Raw genomic sequence first — 24,297 nt, forward strand, 5'->3', positions numbered from 1 at the left:
TACAGAGAACAATCTGATGGTGGCCAGATGGGAAGGGGATTTGGGGGCTGAGTAAAAAAGGGGAAGGGATTAAGAAGCACAATTTGGTAGTTACAAAATAGTCTTGAGGATGTAAAGTACAGCATAGGGAATCAAGTCAGTAATATTGGAATAAGTGTATATATGATGTCAGGTTGGTTCTGGGCTTATCGGGGGATCACTTTGTAAATTATATAAATGTCTAATCATTACACTGTACACCTAAAACTAGCATAAAATAATATTGAATGTCAATTGTAATTGAAAAATAAAAATAAAATAGACGAATGAGTCATATTGGCTATACATACATTAGAATTTTATTCAGCCATATAAAGGAATAAAATCGTGCCTTTTGCAACAACATGGATGGACCTTCAGGGAATTATGCTAAAATAAGTCTGACAGAGAAGTACAAATATTGCATGATCTTACTTATATGTGGAATCTGAACAAAAATTCATGGATTCATGGAGAACACATTGGTGGTTGCTAGAGGGAGGGGGTGGGAGTGGGTGAAATGAATGAAGATGGTCGAAAGATATGATGATATGAATGTCTAGTTATAAAATAAATAAGTCCTGGGGTGTGTAATACAAAGCATGGTGACTATAGTTAATAATGCCATGTTGTATATTTGAAAATTGCCAAGAGAATGGATTTTTTTTGGTCAAATTAACCACTTTTTATTATATAGAAAGGCAAGATATTAATGTTTGGTTCATGTTTTGAAATATCTACATCAACTAATTTGAATATGTTGTCACAGTTATTAGAAAATATTAGTGGTTGTGTGATCCACATAGAATCTTGAAACCAATTTGCACACCTACTTTCTTGCTAAATATTAAGACAATGTCTTCACGTAACATTTTTCAAGACCATCCTTTTTTTAAAAAAAGGGTTTTGAACAAAACCCAAAATTTTAGAAAATCATGTTTGTTTGCTATCTTACTAGAAGTTAAGAGAATGGATCTTAAAAATTGTTACTGAGAGGTGATGGTTATTAACTGAACTTATTGTGGTGATTATTTTCCTAAAATATGCATACATCAATTCATGAATTTGTGCACCTGAAACTAATATATGTCAATTACATCTCAATTTTAAGTGTGTAGTCCTGACAAAGGAACAGCAAAATAAACCAATGGAAAAGAATCAGGGCTCACAAACAGAAGCACAGGGATTAAAACATGATGTATGATGAAGGTGGTACTAATGTCTATGGGGAAGGGATAAATTGTTCAATAAATTCTGTTGAGGAAAAAAAAAGATATGAATTCTCCATCAATCACTGTCCCAGGTGAGTATAAGGATCAGATACCCCTGGCACAAACAAAGTTTCTTCCTCAGGAACCTTTGTTGTTTAATGCTGAGATTCTGGGGTTTTCTGTTATGGGACCACCTCACTTATCCTGATGGTAGACAAGTTAAGGATGTGAACCAAGTGAGAAATTCAAAGGCCAAGAATAAAAGTGTGCCAAGAAAGCTTTTAATTAAAAAGCTTTTTTTACAAAACCCCAATAGTCTTTAATATAAAAAATTGTAATGACTTTGACATGAAAATTAATAAAGAGGAGTTATTAAATACAAAAACACTTCCTCCTTGTATGTTTTCAGTTCAACTTCATCTAAGAAAGTCAAGTAAAAAAATAAATGAGACATTACTGTGTTCATTTCAGATTCTGTCTGATCGTGAAAACCTAACTCTTAAACTGTGTAAATGAGTGTAGTGCATTAGCTCATTTGAATCTTCTGATCTTGAAGTGGGAGACACTCTAGAGATTTCCATGTGAAATTTCTATATAAAAAAGAAAAAGAACATGTATATAACATCAACTTCTACCATAGTAAAGATTTATTAAGTCTCATGCAGAATAGTTGGTTTGGTTATTTAATTCATCTCTTTCTTTCTTTCTTTTCTTCCTTTCTTCTTTTTTTTTTTTTTTTTTTTTTTTTTTGAGAGAGAGAGAGAGAGATAGACAGGGACAGACAGGAAGGGAGAGAGATGAAAAGCATCAACTCGTAGTTGCGACACCTTATTTGTTCATTGATTGCTTTCTCATATGTGCCTTGACCAGGGGGCTACAGCAGAGCCTGTGACTCCTTGCTCAGGCCAGCCGCCTTGGGCTCAAGCCAGCTACCATGGGGGTTATGTCTATGATCCTACACTCAAGCCAGTGACCCTGTGCTCAAGCAGGTGAAGCTGCACTTATGCTGGCGACATCAGTATTTTGAACCTGGGTCCTCTGCATCCCAGGACAATTCTCTATCCATTGTGCCACTGCCTGGTTAAACTATTCAATCTATCTCAATACACAGTTTCCTAAAAGATCTTAAGATGCGCCAGTTGAAACACGTGCATATTTTTCTCCATCCATACAGTTGTCCTTTTCAATACATAGCATATTTGACTAAGACAAGCTACAGTTTGTTGACATTCCCAGGGCTGGGAGAACAAAGCGGCTCATTACAGACTCAGAGACAGCACAATGTGATGCGTTTACGTGTAAGGCAACAGCACTGGTGCCCACACTCACCGTTAGGGATGCTGATGATTTCTGCTCAGCTTTTCACAGGGTTCCCAGGACAATTCAAAATTGCCATCAGCTTAAATCCAAAACAACTTTAAAGTTAGCTTGGAATGGGTTTTACCTTGTGTTCAACCTTCAAAAGAGAGGCATTTCAGGGATACATGTAGTAGGCCCTCCATTTGGTAGTTAATTATAATAAATGTGTGTTCATGTACTACTTAAAAGGAGGGCATAGCCCGCTTCTCTTATTCACAGCTACCTTAATGCCCTGCTAATTACCCACACACAGTCATAACAAAACACATTACAGCTCACCTGGTCCCTTTGCTGCTGCTCCTGCATCGCCTCTGAAATCAGGACATGCTATTTAGTGTGCAAGGCTTAACATCAGTAAGAATGGTTTTTCAGCCAACAAGTCATGAGAATACTTGAACACAAAGTTTATTTAAGCATAAAACACATTACAAATTATTTGGTTGATTTGTAAAAGAGAAGGAATTGGGTCTGAGGGGATGGGAATGGGGGGTGGGGTTACCAAAGGTCTGCAAACAATATACCCAGTGACCAAGCTGCCTGGCAAGGTTGAAGGACACGAGGTGGGGCAGGAATTCACCACGAAGAGAAGGGAGCGACGCTTGCACATCCGAGCTCAGACACTTCCACACCGCGGAAGGATTCCTCAGAGGGCATCAGACCTGCCCGGCTCTGCTTCTCAGGACTGTTCCACCGGACCCTCTTGTAAAAGCTGTGATCCAGAAACAGCCCCGGTTTGACACAGATCTCTGATCAGGTTTCCAGTCTGCCTTTTCTAACCAGATTTTTTATTTTTTCCTGTACTGGTTATTTCTGTGAATCAAAGTTTTTAGGGACGACTGTTTGGAAATTTAAGGCAAGATATATGCGTTCCACAACCGGCTTTAGAAGCCTTGTTGCGTATTTTGAAAAAGGAGCTTGGAATCTCACTCATTTCCAGGTCTCTGGCCGGCTGAGGCAGGTGGCACTGTGTAGAGATTCTGGACACGTTCAAATAGGTTTGGACTTAAGGGCACACACCTTTTATCCTACAGGGAGTCGAAAAAAGTAAATTACAGTACTTTATATAGCAACCTTGAGTTAATTATGAGGTCATGACTGATTTATACACAAAATGCCATAATGAAATCTGAGTCACGATGAGAAGAAGCGTCCAAACTTGAAGTTCCATGGAAGAATTAGAGGCTGTGAAGGGAAAGGAACAGAGTAAATACCTGTTGGACAGAGATCAGACATTTTTGCAGTTCTCCACTACTGTAAATAAAGGAAATGACATCGCCAAAAACCCACTTTATCCAAATGGCTGCAAAGAAGCAGAATTAACACAACTTTTGGAAGACTCCTGCTAATCTCCATGGGCACCACGGAAACCACGAGCCCAGGTTACTGCAGGAAATCTGGTTTGTTGAATCACACCATCCAATCCCAACCACAGCCCAAGTAGACTTGGCGGCCAGATGTCAGGCTAATATTTGGTCCTTAAATGGTTGGATAACTTATTTTGAAATCACTTTCATCTTTTTGATAAAAGAACAGGGACCCAAAGCTTTAAATAAAATGATGTTAGAATTTCTTGAGAGTTTCCCCAATCTTGTCTACTTTGTATCTGAATTGCTATAGGTCAGTTGCTGACTGGCTGGGACTCAGTCATGAATGAGAGGTCCCTGGGCCCCGCTGCCTGCCCAGACGGGAGGGGTGTCTACCTCTGCAGCTCTTGCCGTCCTCCTGCAAGGTTCCCGTCACACAGCTACACAGGGGCCCGTCTACCCGGCTCGTGCAAATCTGCTCACACCCTCCGTTGTCCTCACACCAGTCCAGCCCTAAAAAAAGGAGCAGATAGTCAAATGAACTGCAGACAGTCTAACTCTTCAACTCATGGCCAAGGGCAAGGCTTTCACAAGAGGAGAGGAAAGTGAAAAGCCCAGTGTGGCTGTGAGTTTTTAATAAGAAAAAGATTTCATTGTGAAAGTGGGTGGTCTTCTCAAACGAGTATCTTCAACCCCCTCATTCAGCCGATGCACATTATAGGGGAAACAGAGGCAAGCGTTTCCTCAGCCTTCCAACCCCATTGTTTTCCTACTTGATAGTGTGTTTTAGGAAACATACATACTTTTTCTCCTAATAGGTCCCACCGAAATGATCTGTTCTTTAGGTTCTTTCGTATAATCTGTGGCAATCCTGGAATTTTGTGGGCAGTTCTGAAAGACAGAACACCAGAGGGAACATTTCATACAACGAGGCCGGTAACTATGTTCCCCGCCATGTTTTCACCTCCAAAGAGGGAGTGGTTCCAGCCTCGGACACGACTGCTACTCAGGTTCTTTAGGACCAATGTCTTCTTGATCATCGAGCCCACTGGGACTCCAGGCTTTAGGTTGAAGAGAATAGAATATATTCTCCCCACTAGAATTAGATGCTAACAGGTTCCCTTCCTTGGAATAAGGATTGCTGTATCTCATCAGACAATAACATATGCAGCAGCATGTGTAAGTAGCTCTGACTATAATTCACATCTCAATTTTGCAGATGGGGAAAGCAGAGGGCTGCAATATTAAAAGTTAGGGAGCAGGGACCAGTGCAATGAACTCTTAGTGTCATTAGCCACACCTGGTGGGGGTGGGCACCTGACGCCTCATCCCACCAGCCCTTGCAGAGCCGCAGGCCCCGGGAGGGCTCTGCGCGAGCTGCAGGGCAGCCCTGCGTGAAGACCAGCTGGCTCCTGTGCACCCTGAGCCCGGAGGTTGCTTCTCCAGTGGAGTGGCGCTGGGCCCCACTCTCCACTTCGGAGTCAGATGACCTGGCTCCTGAGACCCCAGAGCAGTTGTGCTCAAACAGGCCACTTTGAGCCTCCAAGGCACAACTGTCAGGAGACATTTTCAGGTGTTGCAACTGTGGGGGACGGGTGCGCCTGACATCTATTGGGCAGAGGCCAGGGAAGCTGCTAAACGTCCTAGAGTACACAGAAGAGTCCCCACACAACGAATGATTTGGTCCAAAATGTCCATAGTGCCGAGGTTTGAGAAACCCTAATCTAGCGCTACACCAATGACAGATGACCTTTCAGAGACAGAGAAGCACATATGGACATCGTTCCACTGTGTTCTCTTTCTACTGTCCCACCAAAGACGCGTGCCGCTTCTGAGCACCTGAGGACACTCCCTTCCAGCCCCTTCCAGGTGCTGCGAGACCTAAAGGGCTCCCCAGGTCACATGGGTCCTGGAATTTGTGATTCCCACGCTGGGAAACGCGAGGCAGCGAGAAACAAGGCCAAACGTTTACTTTCCACACGCTCACTTACGATTTTACAGGAGTACTTTTCTGAATCACAGAGTGACACGGCGCAGTGAAGATGCACTTCATCATAATCCCCAATGAACTTGAAGACTGTGACGTGAAAGCGACAGGTTAGGGAGACACCGTTCTCCTCGATGCCAATGGTGTTATCTTTAATGTTCTGACACCTATTCAGAAAAAAATATCTTTGCTTCTTACTTTCATATTTCATATAAGAACCACCGTAAATGGTAAAAATGCCTTTGCATTTGAAAGTGACCTCTGGGACTGTGTGTGCTTGTCACTTGTTACCACGCCCTTATAGTTACATAGTTTGTTTCAAAAGCATCAAATAGCACCTCCAGTTAGTACCCTAACTGCAACTGAAAACAATGACTGTGGGGACGGAACTGAATTTCCCCAGGTTCAGTTTCTCATTCTGTTTCCTCATAATGCTGTGTGTTACTGCTATCAATTGAACAAACGCAAGATTACTTCTTCTGTACTTAAATTATCAAGTTTGGGAGGGGTCCCTGATTCAAACCCTGCTGAGAAATCCTCCCATGTGTTGAAAAAGCCGGGGAGTGGAGGAACAGAAAAAGCTATCAAGGAGGAGCGGAGGAATTGTTTAAAAGCAGATGACAGCTTCTCCTCTCACCTGCCTCTCCCGTGGTACCGAGCCAGTAAGCAATGACAACTCCAGCCCTCCCTCGGGCACAGATATCTTGCCTCCACCACTTACAGTTTCCCAAATGTATCAGTTTCTTATACCCCAGGATCTTTCCACACAATGTGTCCCCATCGGAAAGTCTTTCTGCAGCTCACAGGCATGACTCCTGCTCTTTCTCCAACACCAGTCTCTGGCTCCCCTTCCTTTATAAATATTTCCTAGTCCTGCCCTGGCCAGGTAGGACTAAGCGGTTTTTCCTGAATTTGCCAACAGCACCCTATTGAACCTCGAGAGTACAAGAATCAACTCAATCCTCACTGTGTCTCCAACACACTGCAGGGCATGGTGAGACTTTGTTGAATGCATGAATTAGTGAATGAATGGTGCTGCCATGGTCAAGGGTGGCTCATAGGAGCTAAGAAGTTCTTTAAAATAATAAAGATAAAAGGTGACTCTTTTTCTTATGTTCCTTCTCCTAGCCCATTGACTTAAATAGCTTAGTTAATAGGAAAATTATAAATGGAAGTAAGCCTTCCGCATTCCCACACCAGTAAGTCTTGTAATTCATCTTCAAAGCAATAGTCTCTTAAACGCTTTGAAACAAAAGCCTTACTGTTTCTCGTCACTGTTACTCAGTTGAGTAATCTGCATTGGCTCAGAGAGTCTAAAATATTTCTGGCCCTTGATCTTCAAGCACTTCTCTCCTAACTAGACCCCCCCCCAGCGACTGGAGAGATTGCTTTCAGGTTTAGGTACCAGAAAAACATAGAGCAGAAGGAAGGGGCCCCGGGAAGCAGAGACAGGCTTTCTGGAAGCCTGCCTTCGTGGGAGCAAACAAGCCAAGCACTGGAATGCTTTGTCCACTCTCAGAGGAAACCTGTCTTTTCCTCTGTCTAGGCACAGGAGGAGGAAAGAGAAGTGACTTGCATGTTTCCAAGCTTCTGTGTCACTAATAGATGCTGGTACTGTCTCTGCCCTCTACAGAGCGGAAGAGAAACAATGGTCCCAAGTGGACCCATTTTGCTGCTCAGTCATTCAGCACTGAGCATCATTTTTCCTGTAAGTTCTCTGGAAGAAAAACAATTTCCGCCTGCCTCCAAGTCAGAGGGACTCAAGAGTTAAAACTCTCCCCCATGACAAAAATTGGTTTGCACCCAATAACAGTTTAATTTGAAGGCCTTTATTCAGACCCCCTGAAGGAAGCCGAGATTTATAAACATGCTCACTTTGCTAGCTCTCCCTCTTGGGGTCAAGTCTATTAACTACTATTTAAAAAACGCTCAATGCCACAGCGACCTTCAAGGGAGGCACGAGTCGTGTTGTTATCCCCTGGGTTTGCATCTGACAGTGGCTCAGATCTTAGTCCTTTCGTTTTGGGAAAGGACCGTGACAGGGGAGAGAAGACACATGGAGAAAAGGAGAATGGTGATGATAGCTCAAGCGGCTGGGCCTGCGAGACACCAAGTCCTTTCCTTTGCCCCTGAAGAAGTTAAAAACCCATTCAGAAAATCAAAGGCCTTAGTGAGATCTTTGCTGAAACTTCCACAGTGTGCCTCAAAGACCTGTGCCACAGGCTCCACCTGGCCAGCTGGGGAGTCTATGGGTCTTGACACCTGGAAGGGTCTTTCCTCCTTCCCTTGCTGGTCGAGTAGCCTTGGGTTAGCTGTGTACCGACCCTCTCTCAGCCCGCTGCATCTGCAAGGTAGGAGCCTTTTATTGTCTGCCTGCCTGGACCACACCCTTCTGCGGAAGCATTCCCAACCGTAAAGCTAATCACAGTATACACAGCACTTTCTGACCACCACACGGTGCTAACCCCAAATGTGGCACCTTGGCATATTGACAATTTTAAGGTGAATGAATGAGTGTGAGAAAATGACAGAAGCAGGAAGGTCATCCTGACTTTCTCCCTGACCCTTTTCACCTGAAACAAGTCATGAAACCTTCATGGGAGAGGTACCCCCTGTACCCCAAGGAGAGAGCATCCTCACCGCCAAAGACAAAGGGACTCAGAGAAGCACCTGATGCCAAGTGTCCCCAGGCCACTACAATCACTTCCTACTCTTTGACTTATCACCCTGCTCTGTGACTGTTCACATTTCCTCAAACTGAGCATGAAACACTCACATTTAACCAGTTCTTTGGGCCTTCAGTTCCCTGTGAAGTCTCCCGTGTCACATAAAACTTGTATTAAATAGATGGGGATGTTTTCTTTGGTTAATCTGTCTTTGAACATTTCCAGACCCAGTCAAGGACCCTCAGAGGGTTGAGGAGAACTCTGACCTCCTCAGCACCAGCAATTTCATGTCGCATCCCCTCCAGTCAAAGGAGGAGCAATGATCTAAGGAGGGCGACCGCATTCCTTCCTGGGGAGTCCCTGAAGGAATGCTCGCTCTTTTGTGGTTATGACGCTATGCCATGAGAATGTGAGTTCAGGATAGCCAATGTCTAACAAGCAGATAGAAACAGACAGAGACAGGGATAGAGGGAGGGAGGGAGAGCTTCAACTGCTTCTGGCCCCTTGGATACAATCATCCCTGAAGCCTCATCCACTCCTGTGATTCGTTTTTGTAATCATTACACGTCTTGTTTTTTGCATGAGCTGCTTTGAATTGGTCTCTACAACATCTAATAGGAATTTTGATTAATCAGTTGTCTGCTTTAAGAATTATTGTATCAGAGTGATGGAAATGTTCTAAAATTAGGTTATGCTGATGGTTGCACTCCTCCTGTAAATTTACTAAAAATCATTGGATTTTACGCTTAAGGCAAGTACATTTCATTACATATAAGTTAGGTATGCAATAAAGCTGCTAAAAAAAGAATTGTTGTTGCTTGGTACAACCAGTGCTTTTTAAAAAATAAAGATACTTATCACTATTGTTGTTTGATCTATAGTCTTTTTTTCTTCTTCATTTATTCATTCATTCACGCAATAAATTGTTTCATAGCCACTATATTTCAGAAAATATACTAGGTGCTAGGCATGCAGTGGTGAGGAAAAAGAACTTCTTTGACTTCTATCGGCTATAATTCTATTCTTTAAAAATTTTAATAGATGTCCTAGTCACCTTTAGTTATTCATGTTACATTCTTTCATTTGCAGATGACCCACATTTCTCTCAAATGGGAATTTAAAGTAGGCAGGATAGAATGCCCTCTGATCACATTGAGAATATTATGTGTAGCTAATGCCATATGGACTGAGAGACCTACCACTGAATTGCTGTGTGACTTTAAGCTAGTTGTTTGCTCTCACTAAGCCTAAGCCTTCTCTCTCTCTTTCTCTTTCTCTCCCTTTTTGCGAGAGAGAGAGAGAGAGAGAGAGAGAGAAGGAGAGAAAGAAAGAGAGAGAGAGAAAGAAAGAGAGAGAGAGAAAGAAAGAAAGAAAAAAAGAAAGAAAGAAAGAAAGAGAGAAAGAAAGAAAGAAAGAAAGAAAGAAAGAAAGAAAGAAAGAAAGAAAGAAAGAAAGAAAGAAAGAAAGAAAAGTAAAGAAAGATAGGGACAGGCAGACAGGAAAGGAGAGACATGAGAAGCATCAACTTGTTGTTGCAGCACCTTAGTTGTTCATTGATTGCTTTCTCATATGTGCCTTGACCAGGGGCTTGAGCTGAGCCAGTGACTTCTTGCTCAAGTCAGCGACCTTGGGCTCAAGCCAGAAACCTTGGGCTTCAAGCCAGCAACCTTTGGGCTCAAGCTGATGATCATGGAGTCATGTCTATGAACCCACACTCAAGCCAATGAACCCACACTCTAGCTGGTAAGCCCCTGTTTAAGCCAGCAGCTTCAGGGTTTCAAACCTGGGTCTTCAGCATCCCTGGATGACGCTCTATCCACTATGCCACTGCCTGGTCAGGCAAGCCTAAGCCTTCTCATCTATCAGATGAAGCTTCTAACATCTCCCCTATAGGTTGTAATGAGAATTTGATAATACATGGATGCAAGATGTCAGCCCTGCAGATAGTCAACAAATACTAGTTCCTATTCCCTTCACTAAAATATGTGTAGACTCCTATTACACGAAAGGCTCTGAGCTTGTCCTGAATAAGAGGCCACGCACCCTTCTTCAATGATGAAGTATCGAAGCTTGTCATTGCTGTCGCGGGAGGGTGTTGCATAGCATTTGTTCAGCGTCAGGATCAAATGCGTGGCATCGGCTCCCACCACAAAGACCCCTACGTACAGCACGTCGCGCGTTGTCAGCACCACTTCCCCCTGGCGATAAGGATGCTTGTAGGAGGCATTTTTGTAGAGGGCCATCTTGGTGGTGAAGCTGCCTTCCTGGGTTGGCACTGTCAAGTTAATGACACTAAAAGGGAAAAAATCATGGGGCAGGGAAACCCAAACAATTATATTTATTCAATCGCTTATTGTTTTCCAAGCTGAAAATGAAGAGGGAAGGTGAAGCAGATAATAGTCAAATCTAAGGCAGCACAGTCCAAAATAGGACCCACTAGCCACACATGGCAATTACAATTACTGTAAATTAAAATTTTAATTCCTCAGCAACCCCAGCCATACTTCAAGTGCTCGACCATATAGAGCTATGATACTAGACAGTATAGATACAGAACACTTCCATCATTAAAGAAACTTTTATCAAACAGGCATTTAGATGCGGAAATATGAATTCTTTTTTCCCTAGTGCTTCAAAGAGAAAAGCTAGCGATGTTGATGATGCTAAGCTTAACCACCAACAAAGAGGCAAAATCATGTGCACAGCCTGTGAGATGCTTTACCTTAACATGGGTTTCACAACAGAGTCTAAGGAGATCTTGATGTCCAGCTCGTATGCACACGAAAATTCCACATTGATCGTCCGGTCCCTGGTGATGATGTTGCCAGTATTGTTGGCACTTTCTATCCAGATTGTGTTCTTATACATGATATGAGTGCCATTGGACTGCAGAGCAAAGGGAGGTCAGATATCATTAAACCTGGCAGTGAGGATGTGGCTTGCATTGCAAATCCAAGCCCTGAAAGTGGAGAAATGGCTTCATTTCATACATAACTCAGAGGCTGGTGTAAGTCAGTGTGGAGCTAGCCTCAGGACTTACTTTAAAAAAATTATTACAATAGATGTCAACAGTTGGAATGCCGAGGCCGCCAGTTCGAAACCCTGGGCTTGCCTGGTCAAGGTACATATGGAAGTTGATATTTTCTGCTCCTCCCCTCCTCCTCCTCTCTCTCTCTCTCTCTCTCTCTCTCCCTCTCTCTCTCTCTCTCAAAAAGTAAATAAATGAAATATTAAAAAAGAAAAAAAAAGATGGCAACAGCACCCTCCAGTATGACAACCTTGGATGCCCACAGAAGGCGATTCTACAACCAGCATCCAGGTATCTCTGGGACATGGCGTATTGCTATCACAAGGGACTATAAATTGTCATTTCAAATTCCTAATTAAAAATCTCTCCTCCACCAAATCTTCTTCTTCTTTTTTAAAATGTTTATTTAATTGATTTTAGAGAAATAAAAGGAGAAAGCATGAGATAGACAGTAATAACATCTATTCTTCTATGTGCTCTGACTGCGGACCAAACCGGCAACCTCTGCACTTCAGGACGATGCTCTAAGCAACCTGAGCCATCGGCCAGGGCATCCTCACCAAATCTTTACCAGACTTGCTCACAAGTACCAAGATGAACAAATTCAGTTTCACCTTCTTACTCCTTTTACTTCATGATAAAAGTGTTAATAAAAACAGTTAAAACACACACACACAGAGAAAGAGAGAGACAGACAGACAGACAGACAGCAGGAAGGAACAGGAAGAAGAGATGAGGCAAGAGGCTTTGCTAACCTATAAATTGGATAATCTGACACCAAAAAGTGGGACCTCACTGTCTTTCTCTCCAGTGATGCCTGGATCACCCTGATCACCTGAAATAGCTAATCCCAGCTGCATTTCCCTGGAAGAACAACAGAAGGCTAACAGAGGTAGCATTTCGTCAATGTGCAGGGCAAAGGATGACAGCAGAGAGAGAGCCAAGGAAAGAAGCCCGTTACCTGTTGTATTTTTTTAGTTCAATCAACCATTTGGTGCTAAATGATCATTCTCCTTGATATCTTTCATTTTGCACGTCTTTTTCTGTTTTTCCAAGGAGGATGTTTCTAACTAAACCACCCCGACATTGCTTTGAGGACAATCAATGTGCAAACACCCAGACAGGTACTACCTCTGCCAGGTGCTCTGTCCGGCCCGTTTCTCACCTGTACAATGTTTCCACAATTGCCTTTGGTGTTGTTGATCTGAAAGGAGATAAAATCTTCCCCTTCAATGCCGGTGCATTGTCTGTCATTGACTCTCACGCCCTCTCTCTCAAAGCCGAGCTGGAAGAGTTTGCACTTGGAGATGGACACTTCCATCTGGGACGCCTTGCAGGTCACCTCTGCATCAATGATGTCATGCGAGTCTGTGGGAAACAAGTCGGTGGGAGTTGGTCTTGCAGCAGAGGGCAGGGTGAGGCATCCGTGACATTTTCCTTTAGGAAAGGCTAATCATCTGCACACAGACTGAGGTACTTCAAAGCTTTGATCAAACTAAATGAATAAATGAATTCATTCAAAGGCGTAACTGGGACATTATAGAACCTTTTTTAAAAGATGCAAATACTAATCAAGTGTCTTTCCTTTCTCAACACAGGACTTTCCCCCACTTTGGCGGCAGCTGCTTTTCTGTACGCTACATAGTACATCTGGCTCATTGTGGAGAGGCTACAGAGCCTGTCCCAAGCAAGAGCATCAGTGGCCAGGCCACCCCAAAGCCCTAGCTTGTGCCCAGGTGAGCACTAGGAGCTCTTGTTTTTTGACACAGTGATACCCCACTTGACATTCTCTGTGAGTACACGAACGCGAGCTATAGAGACATAAACATTTTTATCTGCTTCGGGGAAGCACTTGAACAACACATGTTGTCTCCTCCTACAGAGCCTCTTAGTCGATTGGGCTTTCGCTGTCTGATAATGTTCAGTTTAGCACAAGCCTTTTGCATTGTTTGGTTCAGCCGAGGGTGGGGAGCTGGGAGGCAAAGCAGCTCCCCTTTAGTAACATCACGGGTGCGCCCCTACTGTAAGGAGACTGGGGTGAGGAGCCGGACTAGTTGTTTACTGTTTGCTTCAAACATTTCCGTTGTTTGGGACCCACCTAAAACCGCGGCCAGATAAAGCAGCTCTAGACAAGTCTGAAAACACCCGGCTTTCTCACCCTGATTCTACCACGGTTTCACCAAACCACCTTATTCCCCTCTAATCTCAAAGATCAAGGTGGATCGCTCTAATGTTGAATGTGGCCTCAGATGGAACTGGCCGATTCCATTCATGGACAGATTTTTTTTTTAATTAATTTTAATGGGGTGACATCGATAACTCAGGGTACATATGTTCAGAGAAAACATCTCTAGGTTATTTTGACATTTGATTATGCTGCATTCCCATCACCCAAAGTTCAATTGTCTTCTATCACCTTCTGACTGGTTTTCTTTGTGCCCCTCCTCTCCCATGGACAGATTTTGATGTTATAATTTATTGCAGAAAAGGGTGTAGCTATGAGCAAATAAACATCAGCCTACGTTGAAGTGGTCAGATTGCTTCCTTGTTCTGATGAAATGATCATTACAGTTTTGCTGTTTGAGTTTGTAGCCTGCAATGTGAGACATAGGGGTTCTAGTCCTGGAGCTTTGCTACGGGGCTGCCGGGCCTCTCCCGTGGGCCCGGCTGGGCGGTGGGGGCGGGGTGGCAGGCGTCACTCACTGTTTCCGTAGGGGGGCGGCTCGATGCAACCACACAGCTCTCCTCCGTTGTCCAGCTCACAGGTTCGGTTGGGACAGTCTGCCCCCACACAGGGATCTTCAACCACTCCTGCTAAAAAGCAAAACAAACGGAAACACGCACAACTTGATTTTCACACCAACACACAGTCGGTTACACTCTAGATTTGCTGCTTTCATAGTCTCGGCGATGGTCAGATAACAACCACAGATGAACACATAGGGCAACCTTCCAGAAAATAATGACAGCTAGTTCATTAGGCCCTTGCCATGGGCCCGACACGATGCTTCATGCTTTACTTCCTTATCTCCTCCAACCCTCACAAATGCTCTGTAAGTATTGTGATCCCCATTTCACAGCTACAACTTGCCCACGGTCACACACAGGTGAAGCCACGTGGTGAAGATGGAATGCACAGACAGTCTGAATGGCCAAGATACACCACGATTATTACCCTTACTACACTGCACTACACCGATGTGCATTTGTATCTTTATAAAGAGTAAGATACAAGTCATTCATTTCTATGTTCCCAACACCCAGCCACCTCATAGTAGGCGCTCAATGAGTATTTGTCAAGAAAGAAAATTTTAGGGCCAGGTCCCTTAAACCAGGACTTCTTAGTCGTTTTGATTCATGGTTCATCACCTTCCCCAGAAACTTCTACTTAATTTTAGAAAAACAGATAAGCCCAAACCTACACACAACTCACACGCATCAACTTAGATTAATGGTACCGTTTTGCCAAAACAGTAAAACTATCAGTAAAATATAAATGTCTGTGAACTGCCACCATCATAATACTATGAAAACTATTCCTGTGGCATTGGAGACCACAGACCATCTTCAAGACCATCAACAATTCAGTCTGAAACTGTTCATTGAGATAATTTTCTTTGAGACACTCACTTTTTTAGTTAGAGACTCTTTCCCCCTACCCAGATGTAAGAATTCTTCTATTGGTCATGGTGTATAATGGTGAGAACTAAAGGAACAACAACCGTTCTATCCCAGCATGCATTTAAAAATGAAACCAAAGAATGGAGCTGTCTCACAGCTGCCATGCTCTCATACATATACATGTATGACATATTTATGTATGTTTATATGCATATTTTCACCATGTATTTGATCAACATAGCAAGAAAATGAACAAACAGAATAATGGATATATACATCAAATAATGTTCCTAGTAGAGAAAAATATAAGAATCCATAGATCTTTATCACTAATTTAAAATATCTATCCGCACTCCCTTTACACACCCAACCACAGCTTCCTTTCAGCCCAGGCAGATACAACCAGCTCAATTCCAACCCAACTTGTCATTTGCCACATGGATGCCCTTTCTGCTTTGGGCTCTGAGCCACATTAAAGGAGCTGAGTTTGGGAAGTGAAGTTGATCAGGAGGTCTATACTTTGTTCCTCCACCTCATAAGTCACTGAATTGGTTCTCATCCAATCCAGAAAGCCTCATCTTCCCAAGTTGGTGTTCCAAGTTCCAGCACTGGAACAGAACGGCAGAGGAGTCAAGCTCTGCTGAAAATGCCCCTCATCAAATCTCCACGGCAATTCATGACTCGCAATTTTCTAATCCTGGAAAAGACGAAGACCAGCCAGTCAAAAAAGACAAAGCAATGCCACCAGCAAAGCTATTCTTTTAAATTTTTAGAAATATAGCCCTGGCTGGCTAGCTCGGTTGGTTAAAAGCATCATCCTGAACCACAGAGTTTACTGGTTCAATCCTCGGTCAGGCCACATACAGGAATAGATCGATGCTCCTGTTTATCTCTCTCTCTCTCTATCTCTATCTCCCTTCATCTCTTGCTAAAATCAATAAAAAATTTTAAAAATGTAATCCTTAGAAAATAGTCTGCAGAAATAAAATAATTCTCTTACAGCAATTCTCCTTCTCAATCCACTCAGTGCTGAGGATCCCGAAGGAACGACAGGACTCTCCATAGGCGGCCAGGGAGCCGCACAGCTGGAACTTCTTGTGGTTGTAGCAGCCGTCCAGGTAGCAGGACTCGTAGAAGGGGAGGGGGTCCAGGAGCCCATAGCAGGGCTGGAAGAAGCCCTTCATCTCTGTGAGCTTCAGGCAATAGCCATCGCCCTGCATCATCTGGATGTGCACATTGTCGCATGTGGCTGCGTACTGGGAGAACTGTAACTCGTTACAGCTGGGGGCGAGAAGTCTGGTCAGACTAAGTGAAGCAAAAACAATGGTCTGAGCTCTCCAGCGGAAGGGAAGACCACGGCTGCTCTCTCTTTTGCTAACCCATAAGTCAATGCAGTAGGGCTGATGCCAACACTAACTGGCTATCTGACCTTAGAAAACTTAGGTAATTCCTATTGTCAATGTCACTGAGCTAACTGAGCATAAAATAAAGTAAGGAATTGGAAGCCAAATGTCAGACAATATATAGATATTGACATAATAACCATTAACCTTTGACACAATTGACTGATCTCATCGATACAATAACCGTTACCAGGTATGGTTATAACAAATAATAATCATCACTATAATTTTAATGACAGTGGGTAGAATGAAAGATTTGGAAGGCAGTGCAGCAGCTTTTAAAGCAGTTCCAGTTTAGCTATCAGAGACCAAAAGAAACCTTAATGAGAAAACTGATGTCAGGCTGAAATCGTTTCTAGAAGAAGGAAGGAAAGAAGAAACAGAAGTTCAGACAGAACCATAATTCCTCAAGAGGAACTGAACCTTGCTCATCTTTGGAAGCCTCGGGACAACTTAAATGTCCAAAGTTGTCACTTTTATAACTGTGGGCTGAATAAATGACATTTTAGAGAAAGTATCCGATTAGGAATTATGGAAGGTGATCCTGGCTCTTAGAGGGCCTCCTCCTGTAAATCATTCCACACCAGCCTCCACTTTACCCAGAAAAGAAAGAGACTGAACTGGACTAGAGTTGCCCAAAGTTCTGTCTAGGTCTGGGCCCCATAATTCACAAAATTGTCTACTTCAGTTTACCTGCAGAAGGGTCAAAAAGGGTTTGAAGTTTCATTTCCACATCTGGGTATTTAGCTGATGTTTGGCATGTTGAAGCACAGGGTAATTGAGCCATTGTACAAAAAAAAAAAAAAAATAGTGCCAGGAAAGAGAATCATATCTATAGATCCAGAAAGATATGACTATAATTTAGCAGCCCAGAGGGGCCCTAAATCAAATGCTTTTGAAATAACTTGTATAGCTCATTCTATCTAAGTTGGATAGCCAAAAACCTGATAATAATCTTGATGACTTCTATATTAAAAAAGGCTTTTTGACTCCTACCAACTTCTACCTGCATAACCACAACTCAGCCTTCTGGTAAGAGTCACAAATGTACAATGAGACCCCGCACTTGGGGGCAAGGGGTATCCTTTTCCCCGTGGGTCAACTTTGAACCCCACCCACACAAGGGTGTTCAGGTCCCTGTTGGGCAGCTGGTGAAGGCTCCGGAGTTTTAACCCTGGGCAGACTCTGCTGCTTAGCCTCCGCTGTGTAGCCAAAGGATGAATGACATGAAAACTTAAGCCCAGTTTCTTCCTTTGCCATTCAAGAAATTCTTGAGACCTCTCCTGTGTCTCTTTGTGTCATGAAAACTCCATAGACCTTTGGCTCAGCTCTGCAGGAGAGAAAAATGATGCTAAGGGAAGTACCATTTTTATGAACAGCTCCCGTGGATGTGGGATGATTTGGGCCACTGGGTCCAGTGGCTAGAATTCTCACCTCTTCTGCATGCCATTTGTCTTCCAACTCTGGGCCAGGACCACGCTGCTTACCACTGGCTTTCCCCTCAACGTCACATAATCATCAGTTAAGTCCCCATTGAAGTTGCCACAGAGGCCACACACTTTGTTCTGCAGCCTCTCACTGATGCTGATTTTTATGACATTGTATCCATTGTAGTATATCTGGATGTCAGGGCTGGTGTCAATCACCAGGAAGCCCTCACTACTGTAGATTTTGGTTGCCAACCCGGTTATAAATGGAACATTCACTTGTGTGCCATTAACCTAGTGAAAAAAAGAAAAGTAAATGACTCTAGAGCAGAGGTTAGCAAATGTTTACTGTCAAGGGCCAGAGTAAATATTTTATGATCACTATTGCTACTCAACTCTAACCTCATAGCAGGAAAGCAGCCTGTAGACAATATGTCACTAAATGAGAGGGGTTGTGTTTCAATAAAGTTTTATTTACAAAAACAGGAAGCAAGTAAATTTGGCTAGATCTTGTGGTTTGTTGACCCCTCCTCCACAGTTCAAGGACATTCAACAATCTCACTGCCTACAGTTCCCCCCAAAGAAGCAAAATACAGTGTGTCCATAAAGTCATGTGCACTTTTGACCGGTCACAGGAAAGCAACAAAAAATGATAGAAATGTGAAATCTGCACCAAATTAAAGGAAAACCCTCCCAGTTTCTATAGGATGATGTGGAAGCATGTGCACATGCGCAGATGATGACGTAACACCATGTATACAGTGGAGCAGCTCACGGTCATGCCAGTCAAGATGCGGACGGTACAGAGGAAAGTTCAGTGTGTTCTGTGGCTTGCTAAATTCGAATCCATGACCAAAGTGCAACGTAAATATCAGCGCATTTATAGTGAAGTGCCATCACATAGGAATAACATTACTCGGTGGGATAAGCAGTTGAAGGAAACCAGCAGTTTGGTGGAGAAACCCCATTCTGGTAGGCCATCAGTCAGTGTCAAGTCTGTAGAGGCTATATGGGATAGCTACCTAAGGAGCCCTAAAAAATGTGTGCATGAGCCCACATCAAACTGCACTGAATAGGTATGAAACTGGGAGAGTTTTCCTTTTATTTGGTGCAGATTTCACATTTCTATCATCTTTTGTTGCTTTCCCGTGACCGGTCAAAAGTGCACCATGACTTAACGGACACACTATATAAAGGCAGACAGATAAGAAAACATTAGAAAAACATAACCCACAGCAAATGGCTAGATTTTTGTATAAAACTTTCCCAAGCACAAACCAATTACTGAAAATGAAATCCAATCTTGTGCTGAGGAGAGTCTAACATGGTTAAAATGAATCTGAGAATTATTGCTATGCTTATTGTTTTCATGCTTATAGTGTTCAAACAGGAGGTTCACTTCAGAGAGCCTATAGGCACAGTATTTTCTGCATTCATCAATAATAGCTTTTTTTCTTAGCCCTTAGGACAGAACATAACATGCTTTGCTTATACTTACAAAATAAAGTGGGCTTTTTTTCCCCCTCACAGGTTACTAGTAAATTTTGTTGCTTAAAAAATCTTCTAAAAAAATGATTCTTTACTATTTTTGGTAGCTTGGGGTATTGTATTTAGCAACAACGTCAATTTTGCTGTGTTAGGTGGTCATTTTCACTTTCTGAATTTAAAATGAGATGTAGGAAACAGTAGAAGCTTGCACTGAAGCTAAAAACCAGTATTATAATTTAAACTTCCTTTTAAGCTTGCAAAATGCTGCCAGTCTTTGCATAACTCTGGATACTAAGCTATTTGACGACTGTTCAAATAAAGATAGACTCAATAATCTGAACCAAGGATGGAAAGCAGATACATGCAATAACACTCAATTCCAAAATAATGTTAATGTGTATGTCCTGGCTCTAGTTCTGTCCCTCTCTCTCTGTAATCAGAGTATTGAGGTCTGACTCCATCCTTCAGACCTGCTGCTGTGAGCAGCCTGGTTTAACTGAGAGGCTGGGAGTCACTGTCCATAGTTCATCAGAGGAGATTACCTTCTTCAATGGAAAAGGAGGGAGGAACCCAAAGTGGGAACCTCCATTAGTAATGGGGGTGGGCTGGAGATTCATTCATTTATTTATATACACATCTAACATTCACAAGAAACCAGGCAGCTGTCCTAAGGAAGAATCAACCTATGAGAAATTCACCATATTCAGCCTGTTTCTTTCATTGGGTATGACATCATGGGGCCCTCTAATAGTGGGGTTGCTCCATCGGGTTTTTATTTAGGTAGTTGTTTTCTTAGGACAATGTTTGCCTTCTCTTGGCTTCCAGAAGAGATGACAGAGATGAAAGAGTGTGGTTTGGTAGAGGCGGGCAGAGCCAAGAGTAATTTAAAAGGCTCTTGAAAGCAAATGAGATGCTTTTTGGAAATTAATCCAGAGTAAAAGCTGGCTTACCTGCCATTTTATCACCTGAAGCTCTATTAGCACCCATGCTAATAAATTGGGTGTTGTTGTTTTTTTAGCAACGGGTGACCTCAAGTTTCAAACCTGGGTCCTCAGTGTCCCAGGTTGATGCTTTATCCACTGTACCACTACCAATCAGGCAGCACTGATTTTTTGCCATTAAGATGTTCTGTATAGAACATCACCCAAACTCTGTTCTGTGAAATGTCTTTCTGTATTACTCATGATGGCCCTGTGACACTGTACCTTCCCTTCAAACCTTTGGAGTTGTCAGTAAAGGACTAAATGGGATCCATTCTTACACTTGGAGAATCTTTATACTTTCATTATTTAAAACCTGGTTATCTGTGTATGGTACATATGCAGCAACAACCTCTTAGCCTCAAACTGGGTCACCTGGGAAACAATGAACAGCCCTCTAGCCATGCCTTCCCCAGGCACGTTTCTTAAGAATCAATGACAGAAAAAAAAAAAAAAAGAATCAATGACAGGTTTGTCACCTTGACAGTGTTCCGGTCGTTGATGAGAATCTGCTCTTCGTTAATGTAGAAATAGACGGGCGAAATGATGGTGAGGTTGGGGGACGACCACTTGTCGAAGTTAATGATGAGCTGGAAGGAGATGTCAGGCAGTTTCTGGCAGATGGTGGACAGCACGAAGGCACAGTTGGCTGGGAAGCGGAGGAAGGCACCATCGAAGGTGCGAAAGACACCCCCGCCGGCAGCCAGGCAGTAGGAGGTCTTGGTGCTGAAGCAGCCGCGCACCCCGTTGCGCAGGGCGCACTCCTCGTCAGACTTGCACTGGCGCGGGTCGCACTGGATCAGGTTGCGCCGGAAGCAGCGGCAGCGCCTGGTGCAGTCACTGTTCCAGAACAGCTGCTTGGGCTGGAAGAGAGGTGCCATTGCCATTAAACTCAGGCTATAGGCAGGTCTGGAGACCGCAAAACCCAGTACCTCTGGACCCTTCTGCGGAAGGGGCTAGCCTTTCTTTCATGGAACTGAGCTTAGCAACAGGGAACAGCAGTAAAAAAGCTGCTTTAGTTCACATGGTACATCAGTTCCACACAACTCGGATCTCAAACAATATGCAATTCAGTCTATTGGTTTCAATCAAGAATTTGGGGATCTTTCCAGCTGAATTGTAGGACTACTCACTGCCAAGCTGAATATCCAGCTGCTAGAGAAACATGGTGAAGACGCAATCCATATATTTGGTTAAAAAAAAAATTATTCTAACAAGTGCCACTTCCACTTCGGAGATAACATTTAAATTTACTCAGGAATAATAAAAACTGGCCCTTCAAATATTAAGTGGGTAAAAAGAAAGTGATAACCAACTCTCATGATGAACCATTTCAATATTTCATGATACAGGCAGTCCCCAGGTTACAAACAAAATAAGTTCTATAAGTTTATTTTTAAGTTGAATTTGTATGTAAGTGAGAACAAGTAGATTTACTTATTAAATGCAACTTAGATGTTTGTCTTAACATAGTATTTATTTGTACCTTTCTATGCATATAAATACTTAAACATTTTCAAACCTATAAAACTAACAAAATACTATAGAGAGCTCCAGAGACTCTACCAAAAAACTATTAAAATTGATAAATGAATTCAGTAAAGCAGCAGGATGCATCATTAATATTTAGAAATCAGTTGCAATTTTATACACCAACAACAAACTAACAGAAGGGGAAATTAAATTTAAAAAAAAACAGTCCTATTTGCAACTGCATCAGAAATAAAAGAAAAATTCTAGACATAAATTTAACCAAGGAGGTAAAAGATCTGTATTCAGAAAATGATATGCATTATACCCGGGGGTTGAGTGAAGGAGGGGATAGGGAGGCTAAATGGTAATGGATAGACTTGACTCGGAGATGGTGAACACACAATATGGTATACAGAAATGTGTTGTAGAATGGGCACCTAAAACTTGTCTAATTATGTTAACCAGTGTCACTCTAGTAAAGTCAATTAAAAAAAAAGCAATTGAAGAAGATACAAATAAATTGAAGGCTACACTGCCCTCATGGATAGAAAGAATTAAAACCATAGCGGCTGTTATCACAGGAAAAGATCTAGTCATCCTCTTTCAGACGATGAGGATTTATGGCACATTATATAAAATACCCACAACACAGGTTATCTGCAGGTGAGGACAGCTGTTATTTTGTACCGTCCCCCAAATGAGCAACACTCTATAGATACAACTTTATTTGCTAGTGTTTTGTGCTCTTCATCTGGTGCTTTTTTTTAGAGTAAGAATTCCAGGGAATGTTGGAAATGGGTCATGATCGTTCAATTGGGGGTGGTCCTGACAAGCAAACTACAGAGATGGGGCGCTCAGCATGCTAGCTCACTTTACCTGAACAGTGCTATCCGAGATGTCTGAAGTGCACAGGTAGGCCTGTGCTTCTGCCTGGTCACGGCTTTCTGCAAATTTATCAAAATGCTGGAAATGGACTACAGATTGGACTCAGATTCAAAAGTAAACAGATACAGGATGGGACCTTCCAAGATTATTTTCCTCAATGTAATAATACACTTCAAGGTGTCACTGCTGATAACTTTAATCCTCCCGGTGAAGTCGTCCCTGGAACCAAGTCGTCCCTCCTTCCGGAGCTGTAAAATATTCTGGGTGCCAGCAGCCTCAGATTGCAGGATAATTGAGTGGGTGATCTGGGCTCTTTCTTATACAAAGTCAGACATCACATGGGTAGAAAGAGGAAATGAACCTGAGGTATGTGGGTATGATCAAGGGGAAGTAACTCATCCTACAGGAGAACTCCATTTGCAGCCAGCACCACAGCGAAGTGACAGAGCCCAAGGCTGCTTTCTTTACCTTGATTAGACACGACAACAGCAGCTGGGTGATTACCCTACATGCTGATGACTAGATGTGCTCCTTATTTCTAAAGAAATTTGTTGTATTAACAAGACCCAGAGCTTGTTTAAATTGCGGCAAGTAGATGTGGATTATTTGCTCTGTTAGTTAGCAGGTATAAGTTATTGTCAACCCCCCCCCCCGACTTTCTGATGAAAAGCTGGTAGTAATGTTTAGAGTTCTAATGGCTGCCCAGAGCTGTATTGTGCCTTTCCTGAGTGCTCCATGGTCTTTTATATGCATCATTTTATGAACACAGCTGGGCTTTTTATTTAAAAAATGCTTTTCAGGAGAATATCAACAATAGTAACTACCAATTACTGAACTACTAGGTGCCCATACTAAGCAGGGCATCCGGCATAGATTATTTATATAAGAACCATACTGAGTTGGTGTTATTAGTCCCATTTCACAGACAGGGCAACTGAAGCTCAGAGAAATGACACAGGTTATTCAATGTCACACCACAAACCATGGTTTAGCTGGGATCAAACCCAAGTCTCATTCCATTATGTCACAGATGGCCAGGATTTCTGCTGAGGGGGTGCATGACTCAGTAGCTATAGACTTCCATCACTTGCTACAAAGCAGGATCAGAAGAGTGCTTTTCTTCTTCTAGATCAGCGGTTCTCAACCTGTGGGTCGTGACCCACAGGTTGAGAACCGCTGTTCTAGATTATAAGAAAGCAGGATTTATTATTATTACTATCTACCACGGGTTCTGCCTTTTCCTTTCAAATTATCGGTATTTCTAAGAACTAACTCCAAAACCCACCTCTCCCAAGAAGTCTTCTTTGATTAGCTCTACTATTTAACTCTACTTTTCCTTGTCTTTCTCATATAACATTTAAGCAAATTTCCCACTGAGAGTAAAATTGAGAGTAACATCAACATTTCTTTTCTTCCCCTTATTCTCAAAGTAAAGTCAACTTAATTG

The 24,297-nt window shown here is 42.6% G+C and overlaps 1 protein-coding gene across 1 annotated transcript in view; it reads right to left on the reverse strand.

Annotated features, from left to right (window-relative positions):
• Window positions 1-3,669: 3,669 nt before the first annotated feature.
• Window positions 3,670-24,297, reverse strand: part of TECTA (tectorin alpha) — a 68,202-nt gene continuing 47,574 nt past the window's right edge. The window contains exons 13-23 of the mRNA XM_066259816.1: window positions 20,972-21,355; window positions 18,032-18,318; window positions 16,195-16,490; window positions 14,277-14,387; window positions 12,739-12,941; window positions 11,268-11,431; window positions 10,589-10,837; window positions 5,884-6,046; window positions 4,696-4,783; window positions 4,289-4,405; window positions 3,670-3,770 (exon numbers count right to left, since the gene is read on the reverse strand). Of these exons, the coding sequence (XP_066115913.1) occupies window positions 3,670-3,770; window positions 4,289-4,405; window positions 4,696-4,783; window positions 5,884-6,046; window positions 10,589-10,837; window positions 11,268-11,431; window positions 12,739-12,941; window positions 14,277-14,387; window positions 16,195-16,490; window positions 18,032-18,318; window positions 20,972-21,355 (2,163 nt within the window). The remainder of the gene's footprint in view (window positions 3,771-4,288; window positions 4,406-4,695; window positions 4,784-5,883; window positions 6,047-10,588; window positions 10,838-11,267; window positions 11,432-12,738; window positions 12,942-14,276; window positions 14,388-16,194; window positions 16,491-18,031; window positions 18,319-20,971; window positions 21,356-24,297) is intronic.

Source organism: Saccopteryx bilineata, chromosome 2, assembly GCF_036850765.1.
Source record: "Saccopteryx bilineata isolate mSacBil1 chromosome 2, mSacBil1_pri_phased_curated, whole genome shotgun sequence".
NCBI classification, from domain to species: Eukaryota; Metazoa; Chordata; class Mammalia; order Chiroptera; family Emballonuridae; genus Saccopteryx; species Saccopteryx bilineata.